Source organism: Misgurnus anguillicaudatus, chromosome 15, assembly GCF_027580225.2.
Source record: "Misgurnus anguillicaudatus chromosome 15, ASM2758022v2, whole genome shotgun sequence".
Taxonomy (NCBI): domain Eukaryota; kingdom Metazoa; phylum Chordata; class Actinopteri; order Cypriniformes; family Cobitidae; genus Misgurnus; species Misgurnus anguillicaudatus.
In genome coordinates this window covers 24,452,134-24,468,182 of record NC_073351.2, presented here as the reverse complement: position 1 = coordinate 24,468,182, position 16,049 = coordinate 24,452,134, and the positions used below count along the sequence as shown (strand labels likewise).

The 16,049-nt window shown below is 37.3% G+C and overlaps 1 protein-coding gene across 5 annotated transcripts; it reads left to right on the top strand.

Annotated features, from left to right (window-relative positions):
• Positions 1 to 136: 136 nt before the first annotated feature.
• rspry1 (ring finger and SPRY domain containing 1) lies at positions 137 to 15,946 on the top strand. 5 transcript variants are annotated; one of them, XR_012357730.1, is made up of 16 exons: positions 137 to 472; positions 1,985 to 2,481; positions 6,102 to 6,154; positions 7,092 to 7,204; positions 8,056 to 8,182; positions 8,755 to 8,813; positions 9,088 to 9,154; positions 9,229 to 9,360; positions 9,690 to 9,805; positions 12,073 to 12,220; positions 12,422 to 12,529; positions 13,209 to 13,311; positions 13,403 to 13,555; positions 13,713 to 13,817; positions 14,767 to 15,210; positions 15,296 to 15,946. XR_012357730.1 is itself a non-coding variant. In XM_073853626.1 (15 exons), exons 2-15 carry the CDS (start codon positions 2,132 to 2,134, stop codon positions 14,861 to 14,863), a joined length of 1,731 nt encoding a protein of 576 aa, XP_073709727.1. In that variant the 5' UTR covers positions 137 to 361; positions 1,985 to 2,131; the 3' UTR covers positions 14,864 to 15,946. The 5 variants fall into 5 exon arrangements, 3 of the variants coding, with proteins under 3 accessions (XP_073709727.1, XP_073709726.1, XP_073709728.1); XR_012357729.1 differs by having other exon boundaries at positions 15,291 to 15,946; XM_073853626.1 differs by having other exon boundaries at positions 137 to 361; positions 14,767 to 15,946.
• The last annotated feature ends 103 nt before the right edge of the window (positions 15,947 to 16,049 follow it).

Below are 16,049 nucleotides of genomic sequence, written 5' to 3'. Positions count from 1 at the left end.
ATCACAATAGCAATCCACATTCACTCCCACAAAACGAAACGAAAAATTAACCATAACACCCAAAAAGTGTGACAAGGGTGACTATTCCAAAGGCATGCTTTTCCTCCAAATGTATTTAAAACAACATCATAAGTTGTCGTATTTTGCTGGTTGCTGGGAGGGGTCGAATTTAGCATCATGTGCTGGAGAGAAATATGCGACGACGCGCACCAACACACAGAGCTCTGATTGATCCGCCACACAAAAATCTAACCAGTCTTCATGCTTATACTCTTCAGCAAGCCTTTTACTTTCACTGTCCACCTGGATCTGTTTCTATCTATGGATAAACACAATGGTGTTTTTTGAAGGGGTTGTGTGTGTGAGTATGAATCATATTTCTAAGAAGTAGAACACGCATACTTCCCGTGTAGTCTTTGTGCGCTCGGCCTACAGTACCGCTGCATTTACCGTCAACCTTCTGCTTTACCGGGTGAGTCAATAACGTCTTGTGTATGTTGGTTAACTGTAAATACATATGTTAACAAATGTGTCACGTTAATGTTTTAACAGGCGTTTTGTTTAACCATTTAAATGTGTTGCTAGTTATATAGTGGCTAACGTTAATATATCTGTCATGAAAGAGGCTGTTTCACAACCAAACCAGCTGCCCGGATAGACAGCGTTTGGTCATCATAGGCGTGTATTTTTGTCGGCAAATATTTTTTATTATAAGACAGGCAATCATATTTCAAGCATTTTGGGGTGTGACATTTTTGTGTGGCTGAGCTGGCACGCAGCGCGTTTAGTTTGAATGCTGTCTACGTAGGCAGCTCACTAGGTTTTGTGACCCGGCCTGAGTCAAGTTTAATAACGACAATTTAGTAAAACGACAGTAATTTCTATTATGTTTTTGTGTATTGCCATCCCTGCACATTTGTTAGGTACATTTATTGTATTAAGTGTTAGCTGGTCAAAGTGTGTATTTTTTTTTAAATTGTGTTATTGTAAAGTTGTTTGGGAAGCTAGCTCTGTATGCTAGCCACTGCTAACTCTGACAACTGCTGTAACGCTACGCACAAATGAAAGATTGTACGTTTAAGTATTTGTTATTTTTTTGATGATTTATACATCATTGACTGAAATGATATGTTTGGTTATTAAGTAGTTTCCGCGAATATTTAGATAATAACAATAATAAAATTGATGTTTACAAACTTCAAGCCTTAAACCCAAGCATTGTTTTATTACTCAAGACATGCTTGTCCAGGAGCGAGTACTTTATTGTACCTACTATTACAGAGTTAAAGCTCACAACTTTATTGTCTGTTACATTTTTAGTCAACTAATGCAGTCTTGTGATTGCCAGATAAGATCATGATGGAAGCACTTTTACAAGTGTTTGTTTTATGGTGTGACTTATTTTAGCTACATGTATGAACAGTGTTAGTGTATAGAAAATGTTATTATGTCTAACAGTCATGTCCAACTTTGAAAAATTTACATATTTAACCTTTATGCAAATCTTATTAAAAAAATTATGCTTGGGGCGTAAACTTAAGAGAAGAATTTAAGGAGGAAAATTACGCACAACACGTAAGCAGAAATCGTATTAATCCAAGACCTAGAAATGACTGCCGTAGATAAAAACAAGAGAAGATCAACAAATATTAACTGATTAAATTGTAGTCTTTATCAGTGTATTCTGATAAAGACTCATCTATGCTTTATTCCCCGTGAGCTATTCGTTTATCTGTGCATTGTTTGGTTTATTAGAAGAAACCATATTCGCTGATACGTTGAAGCTTTCATGTTTTGCCAAATAAGTACTTTAATTATTTTAATGATCAAATCTAATCTGAAGGGAAATTGCATGCAAGTATCAGACCATTTTGCTCTCCAGACATCACTTTTGGACACTACTGCATGTTTTTGGTTTTCATGTATCCTGCTACTGATGCTAATTTGATATGCCTTTAATATAATTTAACTTCTTGTCTCACAGGAAAGAAAACCTCCTGGGGCGTAGGATGCGTGTTGACTGCATCATCAGCTTTGCTCCTGCGTGTCTGGCTGCTGATCGTCTGCAGTAGCACAATGACCAACATCCACCCGACTCATACGAAACACCCACTAAAGTCTTTCCAATGATATGATAGTAGCCACCTGGATTGCATTCTGTGCCAGCAGGAGCCTCGCACGGGTTCTACGATTGACCGTAGAACAGCTGCATTCAGTGAGGTTTTGGCCCCGTGGAGCCATGGGGAACAGCTGCGTGTGCAGAGAGGACAGTGATGTGGAGGAGGGATCGGCCCCTCGCAGGCAGCTCAGGCGAGTGGATAACTCTGTATCTGATCCCCCAGAGGCCAGAGGCAGCCGGCCAAGAGACCCGGTCCGACCGCCCAGACGGGGCCGAGGACCTCATGAGCCACGTCGGAAAAAACAAAATGTAGATGGATTGGTGCTGGACACGCTGGCTGTTATCAGGACTCTTGTTGACAAGTAAGTGTAACTTTAAAGATGACAGGAAATACAGAGGCATTGCTGAGTCATACATTATCTGTTTAGGAAAGCATAATATCACTTTCATTTCCCATTGCGTAATGTGTCAGCATTAAACTCTCTTAGTTGTGCCTAAAAGCATTAGGCGCATGATACGTCACAGCTATTGCAAATCAGTTTGTTTGTTGTTGTTTGTTATGATTATATACCGCAATAATGCCACACCTGTTTCCATCTTTAAATTAAATTGCTATTCAAGCCTGGCAAAGCTCTTTAATGAGCATGACATTATTTATTCATTCTTTCACACAGCAGTACATTCAGTCGTAATGTATTGCCCAATACGGCAGTTTGCCACTCCAGAGAAGCAAGATTTTGGCTTGATATCAGAGCCGCCAGTCACTCTTCCTCATGTTCTTACACCTTCCCACGCAGCCGCCAGCATACAGCCATCAACCGATGGACGTTCTTTCAAATGAGAGGTTGTTTTATCTCTCCATCCGATTTATTGGCTTGAACTGTACTGACCTTGCTGTTCTATTTGCATGCAAGATGACAGCTCTGATTCAGGCTTGGCTGTGTTTTTCTCTGGAATTTCAAGGAAACATGGCCCGTATCTTTATAGTGTGTGATCACGCTCAGAAGATATTCTTAGGTTTCTGATAACCACAGTTTTACAGAAAGGAAGTATTGTTCTTGTCAGAATGAAGATGTTTCGGCTGATTTAAAGAGAAGTATATTGAAGTCACAACAAGGGGGAGTGCTAGCTTTTTATTCTTTATTTTTTTGTTTAATGCTCTTGATTATGTTTTGGTTGCCTAACCACATCCTTTGACAGCCGTTGATTCACATGTGTGCACCTGTAGCTTGGGCTAGATTATACAGGGTTCTGGTTTTCCTCACCATTTTTTTATAATGCTTTAATCTTCCTTTTCTGTTTTACTTTTCTAAAGTGACTCAGAAGACTCATTACACTAAGCAGCGTACGCACACATTTATGGGTGAGATGTGCGTACGGATGTTTTCACAAACAAATCGTGATTTAACAAAAGCGTTCATATCAAAATGTCTTCTAAATATACGCAAAAAATTTAAGAAAACCTAAAACCACTTGTACGCAACAATCATGTACACTATAATCAAATACTAGGCTATTATTATAATGTTTATAATAATGTTGATATATAAAATTTACATGATTATATTTTATATTATAATATTTTCTGTATTATTATATATTATTAAACATGATCTATATTATTATTATTATTATTATTATTATATATGTTATATTATATATTATTATTATAGCCTACTTTTTTTTCTAAACATATAAAGAAGATGCGCGTAATGACAAATCGTCACGCTTTCCTTTCTCACTTTTTAAATCTCTATTTGAAAGTCTGCTTAATGCCTAATGTAAACGTTATGTAAGTGTAATGAGAAGTCTCCTGTTTACCAACCTCGTGCATGCGGCCACTCGTAGAACACTCCAAATTCACTAACGTAAGTAAAACTTTAAAGCTCACATAACACACGCTGTTTTGCATTTCTGATGTTAATCTGGAGTACCTATAGAGTAGTATGACATCCTCATCTCCGAAGAGTCTTTAGTTTAATCAGATTTATAAAAGAAAGATTAGCTTTACCGAATCTTTCCGATAACGTACGAAAAAACGTCAGTTGGACCTGTAACCGAAAAAAAACTTTCCGAAACTTGTACGAACCCTGGCGAAGTGCATTCGGCACAGAAATGCTCTGTAACATGTCCAACTGCTTTTTTGACACTTTGCCTATGTTTAGCATGAGGAAACAACTCTATAACTGTGTTAATAAGTCAGAATGCTTGAAATACCATTGAACCCCCCATTTAAGAAGATGCACGTAATGACAAATCTTCACACTGATCAGCACGCCAAATATGCTTTATATCATTCCCTATCGATTACATGTTAATGCGAACTCGTGAACTGACGAGAGATGGATGACGTGAACTCCACTGCTTTTCTCCCATTGGTAGTCGCTCCCAAAAATCGTTCATCATTTGCATAAAGTTAAACTTTTCTTAACTTTCCTCACGTCGCTGGACATGCCCATATGGTCGCCAAAGGTCACTTTTGCTTGCCAAGCTTCCATTGAAACGAATGAGATTGCGTCGCTCGGCTACTGCTTGTCTCTGACTGTCTGAATGTGCCATTTGCGCAGAATCTTTGTCATCAGACCTGTTTGTCTTGTTCTTAACAAAACCTGGAGGCATTGCAAATATGGCGGTGGAGTGACATGATTTCCTTAAAAGGTCTAATTTGGCAATATTTTATTTTCATTTGTTAATTCAATTTCTTATTTTTAATACTACTTTCATTACTAATATATTGGGACATATCATGAAAATTTGGCTTTTTTTCATGTTTAAGTGCTATAATTGGGTCCCCTGTGCTTCTATCAACCTAGACATTGTGAAAAAGATCAACCCAGTATCTTAGTTTTGGTAAACCATTCTCTGCAAGCATGTGAAAAAATAGGTCATTAAAATTGGGCTCCCCTTGTGATGTCAAGGGGGATTATACTGCCCCTTAATCTACACTATCCAACCACAGCGTTGCCATTTTGTGCAGAGATCAGCTCATTTTAATGGACACACTACTAAAAGGCACATTTTTGCTCACACACATAAAGTGGCAATTTTAACATGTTATAATAAATAAACTATATGGTATTTTTAACTAGAACTTCACATACGTACTCTGGGGACACCAAAGATTTATTTTGCATATTAAAAAAGTCTTGTGAAATGTCTCCTTTAAAACATTCCTGAAATAATGAAGGCTCTAGTATTAGATGTAAGCTTTTAATAAATTATTGTAAATTTGTATGTGAATGTTTTCTGTGGATTAGACATGCTTTTTGTTTTGCAAAAAAACGATTTAACTATTAGATTTCAGAAATCCAGAATAATTTGGCAATAAAACGAATAGGGCCCTTAATGAGATGTTCTGTGCCAAATGATACAGCAGGTAAATAGTGAGCTAACCAGAAAATAGCCATGTGACAATTAGACCAAACAGTCACACACCAGTCAGACTCCCATGGCTGTGGGCATTAAATCCTCTCTCTCTTTCTGAACCACCCTAGCCTTCTGTTCCATCGCCTTATCTGCTGTTTGAAAACATAACCCACAATACCCACAGGCCACTGATTTGCGACTGACAAATGAACCACATCAATGACAATTCGCAGAGTAGAGGAGAATTTATTGTCTTGGGCCTGGCCTAAATATCTCTCATGCACTTTGATCGTGCCGGGCTCCCTCCAGGAGCATCCCAGAGGAGTTTAGATTTACTGTTGCACTCCCAGCCTGTGAAATGGATGTGTGGACCCTGCAGCCAAAACAAGCCAGACAACATCAGCCCTGCCCGCCCTCCGATTGCAATCCGTCATGTGCCGTACAATTGCCCATTATACAATTAGGCTTTCATAACTAATGTCTGCAGCCAAGAACTAAATAAGGTGCTTATAGAAACACACACACATGCATCCAGGGAATGCGAACATTTGTTTATTAGGTTGCTCCATCTTTTATTGGTGTTTCTATTAAGAGCACTTGTTCTTTTGTGTTTCAGTGACCAAGAGCCACCGTACTCCATGATCACGCTACATGAGATGGCCGAGACGGGTGAGTAAAGTCGGTCATGGTTCTGCAGGGGTCAGCTCGCGTTTCTTTTTTCCATTAGAGGAACAAATGCAGCTGGTTGTCACCCCTTGGCTCACGATTAACTTAATAGGATGTTAATCTTACAGTGAAAGCTGTGTAAGCTCTGTGGGTATTAGTGACTGCTACTTTTGAAGTTTTGCTCGAACCATTGTCATGGCAATGCTCAGTTCTCCAGCGGCGGATTAAGTTTGCTGTCATATATTAGCGCATGCATATAAATTTGTTTTATTTATATGTGTGCACATGTTAGCTGTATTTTACAGTGTATATTTTCTTTAATTTATTCAGTAATCTTTTTATTTATTTAGTCTCTTTATGTTACCTGCAATGCACTCTAGCGTACTGGTGGTCTGTATATGATCTGCGCAGACTAGGGGTCAAAATTTAGCTTTGGTTTCCAGTCTGCCGTTTCCTTGCGCTATTGCCAAAGTCTGTTAGGCTGTTGATTTTATTGATACATGCATCTGTTGCTCTGAGCTGAGCCTGCATGTTGTGGTTTGAGACTCTGTGGCGTCAGGTGGCTGCTAAGATTTTCATGCTGGAGTAAACAGGTGGAAACACAGCTTTGTGCTTTAAGACTCGATGAGAATATCATACCTGTTTACAGAGCTGATGTGACTGTGCTATAGCTGACTTGTTGACCACCATTTGTTATATCAAGTAGATGTGATTTTAAATGAATAACAAAATTAAATACAATTCCATGTTGGAAGTTCCTGGCCATTGGATGATCCATATCATCTGTCCAGTTATTTTCAGTACGTAAATGAAATGTCATTACGGCTCCGCTTGCTATAAATGAAATAAACAGAATGCATCTCTCTGAAAAACTTGACATTATTTGTTTGTTTCTCCCATTTCATTTTCTGTCTCTCTTCTGTTTGTTTTCACACTGTAGATGATGGCTGGTTAGAAGTGGTGCAGTCTTTAATAAGGGTTATTCCTCTAGATGACCCACTGGGTCCAGCCGTAATAACCCTGCTTTTGGATGAATGCCCTTTGCCCACCAAAGTGAGTTCACATTTCACACATATTAGGCGTCATAGTTTCCAGCTACACTTTCCCTTATGTATGCAAATGCTCCTCTATTTATACTAGCACTTTGAATATGAGTTTCACTCCTTAAATGTTTCCTTTTGCTATTTTTGTTGACACCTGGGTTAAAACCGTTTATAGTTTCATTTTATAGTTTAGAATGGAGTTCAATTTAAAAGGGGCCATGGCATGACAATCTGACTTTTTCCATGTTTTAGTGCTATGATTGGGTCCCCAGTGCTTCTATCAACCTAGAAAATGTGAAAAATATCAACCCAGTAACTTAGTTTTGGTAAACCATTTTATACTAGCACATGGAAAAAATAGATTTTTGAATTTTGGCTTCCCTTATGATGTCATAAGGAGTTCTTATTATAATAATACCACCCCTTTATCTGCACTATCCAACCACGGCACTGCCAATTAGTGCAGAGAAAAGCACAATTGAGTTTTAATTGCAACAAACCACCATCATTGTGATCAGTGTTTGAATTTCATCAGCTCATTTGCATTTTAATGGACACACCCAAAACGGCACATTTTTGCACACACCTACAAAGTGGCAATTTTACCATGCTATAATAAATTATTTATATGGTATTTTGAGCTAAAACTTCACTTATGTGCTCTGGGGACACCAAAGATTGATTTGACAACTTAAAAAAAGTCTTGAGCCATGGTCCCTTTAAATATTCAAGCATAATGACTGAACGTTTTGTTGCTGGTATAAGTTTGCATATAAAATATATACTTTAAGAAGAGTATAAGGACATCACTTGGTTTCTAGTATTGATTTGAAGTGTTTATTGATTTGTTTATCTTCTCAGGATGCTCTACAGAAGTTGTCAGACATGTTAAGTCTGAGTGCTGCTGTGGCCCGTCAGGACGCCCTCATTCCTGCCAAACACCGCAACACCACAGCTGTGCTGGGCTGCCTGGCTGAGAAACTGGCTGGTACGAAACACAAAAAATGGACACAGAAATGTGACCCTGCCTATGAAAAAGTCATTTTTGTGGTTGTTTTCTACATACATCATCCTACATAATATAAAGAACATTTTGTGACATATATATATATAACCTTGATATCTTCAATATTGTCGTAGTAAGGTCATGTCAAAGACTGAAATTAAACTAAAATCAATGAGTGAAATTAACATTTGATGCTCCTAATCTCAAAATAAGATTCACCAGAGTCACCATCAAGGTTTTGTAAAATTAATCTGAGATGTTTTGCATCTTTTTTTTGTGACATGCTCTGAAGCTATAGAAGCTGAGTTTGCATAATGCGAGCTATAGACCTGTCATGCCAAATCATGCTGTAGTTTTCCTTTAAGGCCTGTGATCTGACAGATTTGCTGAGCCTGCAGCACAGAAACACACAGAGGTTACCCAAGGCCTCTCCAGTTACTCATTGTCCACTTTTTTAATATATGTGCTGATTTTTCTGTGGTGAACATGTTGTCAAAAGAACATCTGTTTGAATCTTGAGTATTTGATTTGAGTGTACGCTCTTTCGGCTACAGGTCCAGCGAGCATCGCGCTCCTCAGCCCTGGAACTCTGGAGTACTTGCTTGAGAGTTTGGTGAGAGCATTACATATAAATCACAACACAAAGCTTCCCAAATTCGGGATATTTTTAGAAACAATGCAACGGGTTATTCATAAGGACAATAGAAAGTGATTGGCTAAATAATGACTTGAATAATGGTTTTGTTGTTAGAACTTAAATAAATATAAATATTAAAATGGTATAATGTGTAGAATATGGCCTCTTTTATAATAATTTAATGATTATGTTATGTTTATATAAAGTTGTAATTTTATTATTGTCTTTAATGTGTTCTTATTGGTTCCAGAGCTCTGAGGCCCACCCCACTGTCATGTTGTTCGCGCTCATCGCTTTAGAGAAATTCTCTCAGACCAGTAAGTTTGATTCATTGTCTTGTCCTTTTGTTTCTGGAATCATTTCAAAATGTTTTGGAAAAATGTTGTTTCAGGTGAGAACAAGCTAACAGTATCAGAATCGTGTATCAGTGATCGTCTCTCCGTTCTGGAATCCTGGGCCGATCATCCAGACTATCTAAAGCGTCAGGTCGGCTTTTGTGCTCAGTGGAGCCTTGATAACCTCTGTGAGTAACCTTGACTGCAATGGTTTGCATCTTTCTTTATTACAAACAAAATATTCTGGGGTTTCATAGCTGTTACTGAGGCTTTTCGACACAACAAACACCTAGTATTTAAATATTTTTCACCTTGCCTTTATTCTTTAGTAATAATCAATTCAAATCAAATCAAGTTTGTTCCATTTGTATTAGGTGCTCTTCCTATGTTTTAATTAAAGAAACACACAATTTATCTAATGTTAATTAACCTGAATATATTATTAAAGCTTCACGGTAGCTTTTAATATACTTTTTCTCATTGAGAATTTTATCTTTCGCCACCCTTTGCTCCATAGTCATTAAAGAGGGCCGCCAGTTCACATATGAGAAGGTCAACTTGAACAATATTAACGCCATGCTGAACAGTAATGACGTCAGCGAGTATCTCAAGATCTCACCTACTGGACTGGAGGTAAGAGAAAATTGTGGGGTTAAACATTGAACTCTGTGGATTTTATTTTAAAGGTCAAGATGAAATATTAGTTTCAGGTGTCCCAATGATGTGCCTGTAAAGTTACATATCCATAGATCCTATAGATCATTTATTCTAGCATGTTGAAAAGGCCCATTTTTGTGTGTGCAGGAAAAAGTGCTGTTTTTGTGTGTGCTTCCCTGCCTATTACAAACATACAATGTTTTTAATAAGACACCATAATCACCATCAGTGTTGGGGTAATGCATTACAAGTAACATGCATTACGTAATAATATTACTTTTCTGAAGTAACGAGTAAAGTAACGCATTACTTTTTAAATGTACACGCTAATATTTGAGTTACTTTTTTTAAAGAGTAATGTGAGTTACTTTTCAGTTTAATTAATTTGATTTAAAAAAAAATAATGTATTTAATTAAAGTAAACGTAGTGATGTAGAATTGCACACTTTATGCGCGGAGATAGCAGGCTGCAGAACTTCATAAAAAACACCTGCAAAACCTGAAAGAGATCAAGCCTCAGCCAAGTAAGAAAAAGTAACACAAAAGTAACGTAAGTATTACTTTCCATGAAAAGTAACTAAGTAATGCAATTAGTTACTTTTTTGGGGAGTAACTTAATATTGTAATGCATTACCAGAGGTGGAAAGAGTAATAAAATATTGTACTCAAGTAAAAGTAAAGTTACTTTAATAATATTTTACTTAAGTAAAAGTAAAGTTACTTGTCTAAAAATCTATTCAAGTAAAAGTCATTTTAACTTTACTCAGAGTAAAAGTTACTTTTTTTACAGCGGGGAGAGGTGGAGGATTCTAGTACAAAAACGACAAGGGAATATAAATCTCAACCAGTTGTTTTTAATTGTAGGAACATCTTTACAATTAAAGTGCAAAAACAAAAAAGTTAATAAAATAAAAAGCTTTTTTAAACTAAGAAACCTTTATGGAAATGTTTAATGATTTTTACATGCGAGTTATGCACTTTTGAAGGTGGTCAATTTCGTACAGAAGAGCATTAATTCTACCTTTCATAGGAATGAAACACTCGCTTCGCGTCAGTGGAAAGTGGTCGCTTAAATATGACCAGGGGTTTCTTTAATAAGATTTGAACTGAGGCGGGTCTGCATTAGCCGCGCGCCTGTCTCGTTCGTCTCCATGGTTCTTTTTGCGCGTTCCCCCGCCCATCAATCATCCGTTGCGTGTCTTTATCACCTTGCTTTTTTATATTTTTTTACTCAGTAACGGATATGATTTAAAATGTAGCGAAGTACAATACTTTAAACAAAACGTACTTAAGTAAAAGTAAAAGTACAGATTTAAAAAACTACTCAAAAAAGTAAAAGTACACAAAAAAACTACTCAATTACAGTAACGTGAGTAAATGTAATTCGTTACTTTCCACCCCTGTGCATTACTTTTAAAGTAATGTTCCCCAACACTGATCACCATATTTCATTGTTCATAATGATTGTGCAGTACAAAATTATGTAAAGAATTTAAAAAATAGAAATTATGACCTAAGCGTGGTTTTTAGCTGTTTGATGGCGGGGCCTGTGCATAGGGATGTCAGTCTTCTGAGAATACAAGAATACTAAGTTGAAGTTTTAGAGTATTTAAAAAAAATGGAGTGGGCAGATTTTTATCATTACATGGTGGTTGTATATAGACACAGGTGACACACAAATATGTTCAAACAACATATGAAAGTGAATTTCTCATATTTAGTGACCTTTGAGTGCATGAATAAATTTAACCTGAATAACAAAGTCTGTACTCCGTGAATGGTACACTGAAGGCCATTCAAAACTAATGAAAGAGTACATTGGATTTAAAGGATGTGTGGATGGTTGTCAGAAATCTAAAGAGCTTTTTGCTGAATTCTGTGGGTGCAGATTCTGTGTGGGCCAGCTGATGATTCAGAGGCACGATTTCACTTCCAGGAGGACAAACTATAGAACAAAATATAAACAAACATTTTTTCACACTTCAGTAAATTCACATATCACAGCTATTCTTAGAAAGTACTAATCGTGCACAACATTGAATTGAACTGTACAAAAGATTGTACTTTGTGCGTGGAAACAACACCTAAGGAAAGTTGCACAAGAGGTTGTTAAGTAGTTTTTCATGTTGCATTACATTTCAAAACTGGAAAATTTACTGGTAGTGGTGTATACAACTGAAAGGTTGGTATGTGTTGTGACGTGTTTGGCTTTAGTCTAATGTGATCGGTCTCTTGCCCCTCAGGCACGGTGTGACGCATCATCGTTCGAGAGCGTTCGCTGCACGTTTTGTGTGGATTCGGGTGTTTGGTACTATGAAGTGACGGTCATCACCTCTGGCGTTATGCAAATTGGCTGGGCAACCAAGGATAGCAAGTTTCTTAACCATGAATGTTTCTGATTATGTTTTGCTGTATCTCTTTATCCTCTGTGTTCCTAACATACATTTCTGAACATATTTTGATATACAATATACAGATGCTGAAAATAGCACTTTTAAGTAGTAATATTTACAATAAACATTTAATTTGCAACTAATATAATATTTAAACAATTAACAGGGTATGTTTGTGTATTTATGGGTGTACAGGAAGGTTATGGGATTGGAGATGATGAATACTCATGTGCATATGATGGCTGCAGGCAGCTGATCTGGTACAACGCTCGCAGTAAACCTCACTCCCACCCCTGCTGGAAAGAAGGTTTGTGAAGAGCTTTCTGTTCCTTAAAGGGACACTTTTTTTGAAAATATGCTCATTTTTGCAGCTCCCCTAAACATTTGATTTTTACAGTTTTGGAATCCATTCAGCTGATCTCCGGGACTGGCGCTACCATTTTTAGCATAATAATTAAAGACTTTGCTGCTGTAACATGGATGCAGCAGGCGCAATGATATTACATTACATTAGTAACCAAGGGGACTTTTTTCGGGCAGTGCGTAATATCACTACGCCTGCTGCAGCCATGTTAAGTCCTTGATTATTACACCAGAATGAGAAGTATAGTCCTGTATCTGCCTAGAAAATTGCAACTTTTAATTTTCCGTCTGTCTTAGTACACGATGTAACTGCAGAAGAGTCAAGTTTTACATACGAAAAATATATTTTGTTATTTTTTTAAACACTTTGGTTATTTTTTAGTGCGATGCTAATGGTCTACTCAGATTCAATGGATTATGCTAAGCTATGCTAAAAGTGGTACTTCCAGACCCGGAGATCAACTGAATGGATTCCAAAACGATAAAAATCAAAATCAAAATGAGCATATTTGCAAAAAAAGTGTAGTGTCCCTATAACTATATGATCAACCTGAATATTCTTATAATTTTGGGAAATTAATTTCTTTCTGCAATGTTTAAGCATTTTACTTTGGGCTTTATAGGTGATGCCATAGGTTTCCTGCTGGACCTCAGTAAGAAGCAGATGGTTTTCTTTCTAAACGGACACCAGCTGCCTCCTGAGAAGCAGGTGTTCTCTTCTGCCACGTAAGCAAAGCTCCCTTTCTGTTCAACAAGACTGTAGAAGTTTTTTTTTTTTTTGAGCTTTTAACCACTTGCTTTTTTTACTCCCTGCTAGATCTGGCTTTTTTGCTGCCGCCAGTTTTATGTCCTACCAACAGTGTGAGTTCAACTTTGGAGCCAAGCCCTTCCGCCACCCCCCCTCTATCAAATTTAACACCTTTAATGAATTTGCTTCACTCGCGTCGGATGAAAAAATCATTCTGCCCAGGTTTGCTTTATTTGTCAGTTTATTAACAGGAGACATATCAGTGACTGTTATGTGTATGTAAATGGTGCATTCAATTATATCACGCTTGAAACTGATGACAGATGCCTTTTACGGCAAACAGTGCATGCAAAATGTATCTTTATTTGTTTTATTTCAGACACAGGCGCCTGGCGTTGCTTAAACAGGTTAGCATTAGAGATAACTGCTGCACCCTCTGTTGTGACCAGATGGCAGACACTGAACTGAGACCCTGCTCGCACAGGTACAAAGATCAACATAAGCGTTTACACCAGTGGGTTATAGGGACATGATTTAGATGCTCAGATCATGTTCAAGAAAGCTGTATTTAAATATTATACAAAGTATTTTAGTATCATGTTTATGAATAAGGTTTGCTAGGGCAAGAGGTTTCGGTAAGGGATTTACACAGAGTACATTTTCCTGTACTGTTTGTGGTACAGTCATGAATTATATTTTAGAGGGGACAGAGAATGAAAAACCATTTTTGCCTTGTCTTTGTTGAATAATGGTAGTCTACCCACATTCACAAACATACAAAAAGTGCTAAACATGCTAAACATCTCAGTCTCATAGAAATTCCTCTTTTAGAAATGTCAGCCAGAAAACAGCCCAATCTGAAAAACTGATGCTTATGACATCACAGGCATCTAACTGCCCCTCCACTTTAAAATTATTGGCTACATTTTTTGAGTGGCAGCAAAGTCAGCCAATCAGTAATGAGATTGCAAGTTAAGCCAGTGGGGGGAGCCAAATGGGTGCAAAACCACTTGTTTAAATTCCCCCACCCTAATAGAGCTATCTGAGAGAGGTTTTTAGGAAGCTTCTAAAGCATTACAGACCCAGACAAAAAAATGTTTTGTCTACATGTCACATCACAGAAAAAGGATAAATACTCCGTTCAATCATTCTATGTCACCTTTAAAAATGGCTGAAAACGTATAATTTTTATCTTGCGTACCATAATAACACAGGTGAAAAAATGTATTGAAGGTTGTGCATGCGCCATATCTAGGGACCATGCTGTCATAAAAACCTACCATAAAGATAAATATCAAAGTGGTTGACTTTGTTGGCTTGGGCCAGTAAGCCACTATCTAGCAATCACCTAAAATACATTAGCAAATATTTATTGCTGTTGCTTCACTGGTTTGTTTGCGCTGTTCTCATTTATTTCAATTGTATGCCTACAGTGGGATTTGTATGGAGTGTGCCTTACAGCTGGAAACGTGCCCACTTTGTCGTCAGGACATCCAGACCCGAGTCAGACTTATTTCCCATGTGTCCTGACATCAGCTCCACCACCCCAGACGTGGACTTTCCCCCTCAAGCTTCCATCATATCCAATCTCCTCTGTCCACTCCTTTGGACACTGAAGCTTGGACCTTTCATGCTTTGTGAGGATGGATGGATCAGACCCTCCGTGAAGCTGGAGGAAAGAAAGAGAAAGCAAACCCTTTACTGTTGCACTCCAAGGAAGCCCCAATCAGAGCAATGAGGATATTGAGGAAATTTAGAGGTTTAAAGGTTCTTTAAAAATGTTTAATTGCCAATTTCAGGAGATATAATATGGAGCAAATACAACCATTATGTGCAGATCTGTATATGAGTCTTTCACTTCAAGCTCTGATCAGGAAGTAAGTCAGTATGTGTCCCTGTTCAGATGCATTAAATATAATATATATATATACTTGACTTCTCTCATTTTTATTCCAAGTTCAGGTTTCCACAGGAACTACAAGAGTTTCTAATCTTGATGTTTGCTCTCAAAAATCATGCCTGCCTCAGAAACCCATAATCCTCTCTTTCAGACTTGATTGTACTTACCGGTATATTTGTTCTGGGTTGATTGCCCCACACATGATTTTTTGTAATAAGAATATTTTTAATGATGTATGATATAAAGCCCATTTAGAAACAAATGCCAAGTTTTGGTGACTGATATTGTTCAAAAGCACGCACATCAACCTAAAGTGGGTGCTCGACTAAAAACCATACTAAAAAATAAATGTAAAGTCGGCACACAAAAGCTCCAAAAGAATAAAAAACGTATAACAGATTTTCAAATAGCTTGTGAAAGTATGTTATTTAATTTGATACTTTTGGATCTTTGGTGTGATGGATATTATTAGAATTTCTAATTTGTATGATACCATATTGAAGATATGTGACAACCTGTAAATGAGATTTGGGAAAGTGGTAATACACATATCTGTCCTAATGCTGCTCAGGCTAAATGTGAATGTTCTGCAGCAGTTACAGAGAGACTGAAATCTCCAGACCTCCCAAAGATAAGACAGTATGATTTGAATTAAGAATATGCCATTTTCTGAATTGTGATGTTTGTAATAAATGTTTGTTTTATGTGTTGCACATATATTGTTACAGCTGCCATTTTTGACTCTGATTATCTTATTTGCATGATTCCCAAAAAGTTAAAGTATGTTTTAAAACATAAAAGGGCCTATAGACTCTG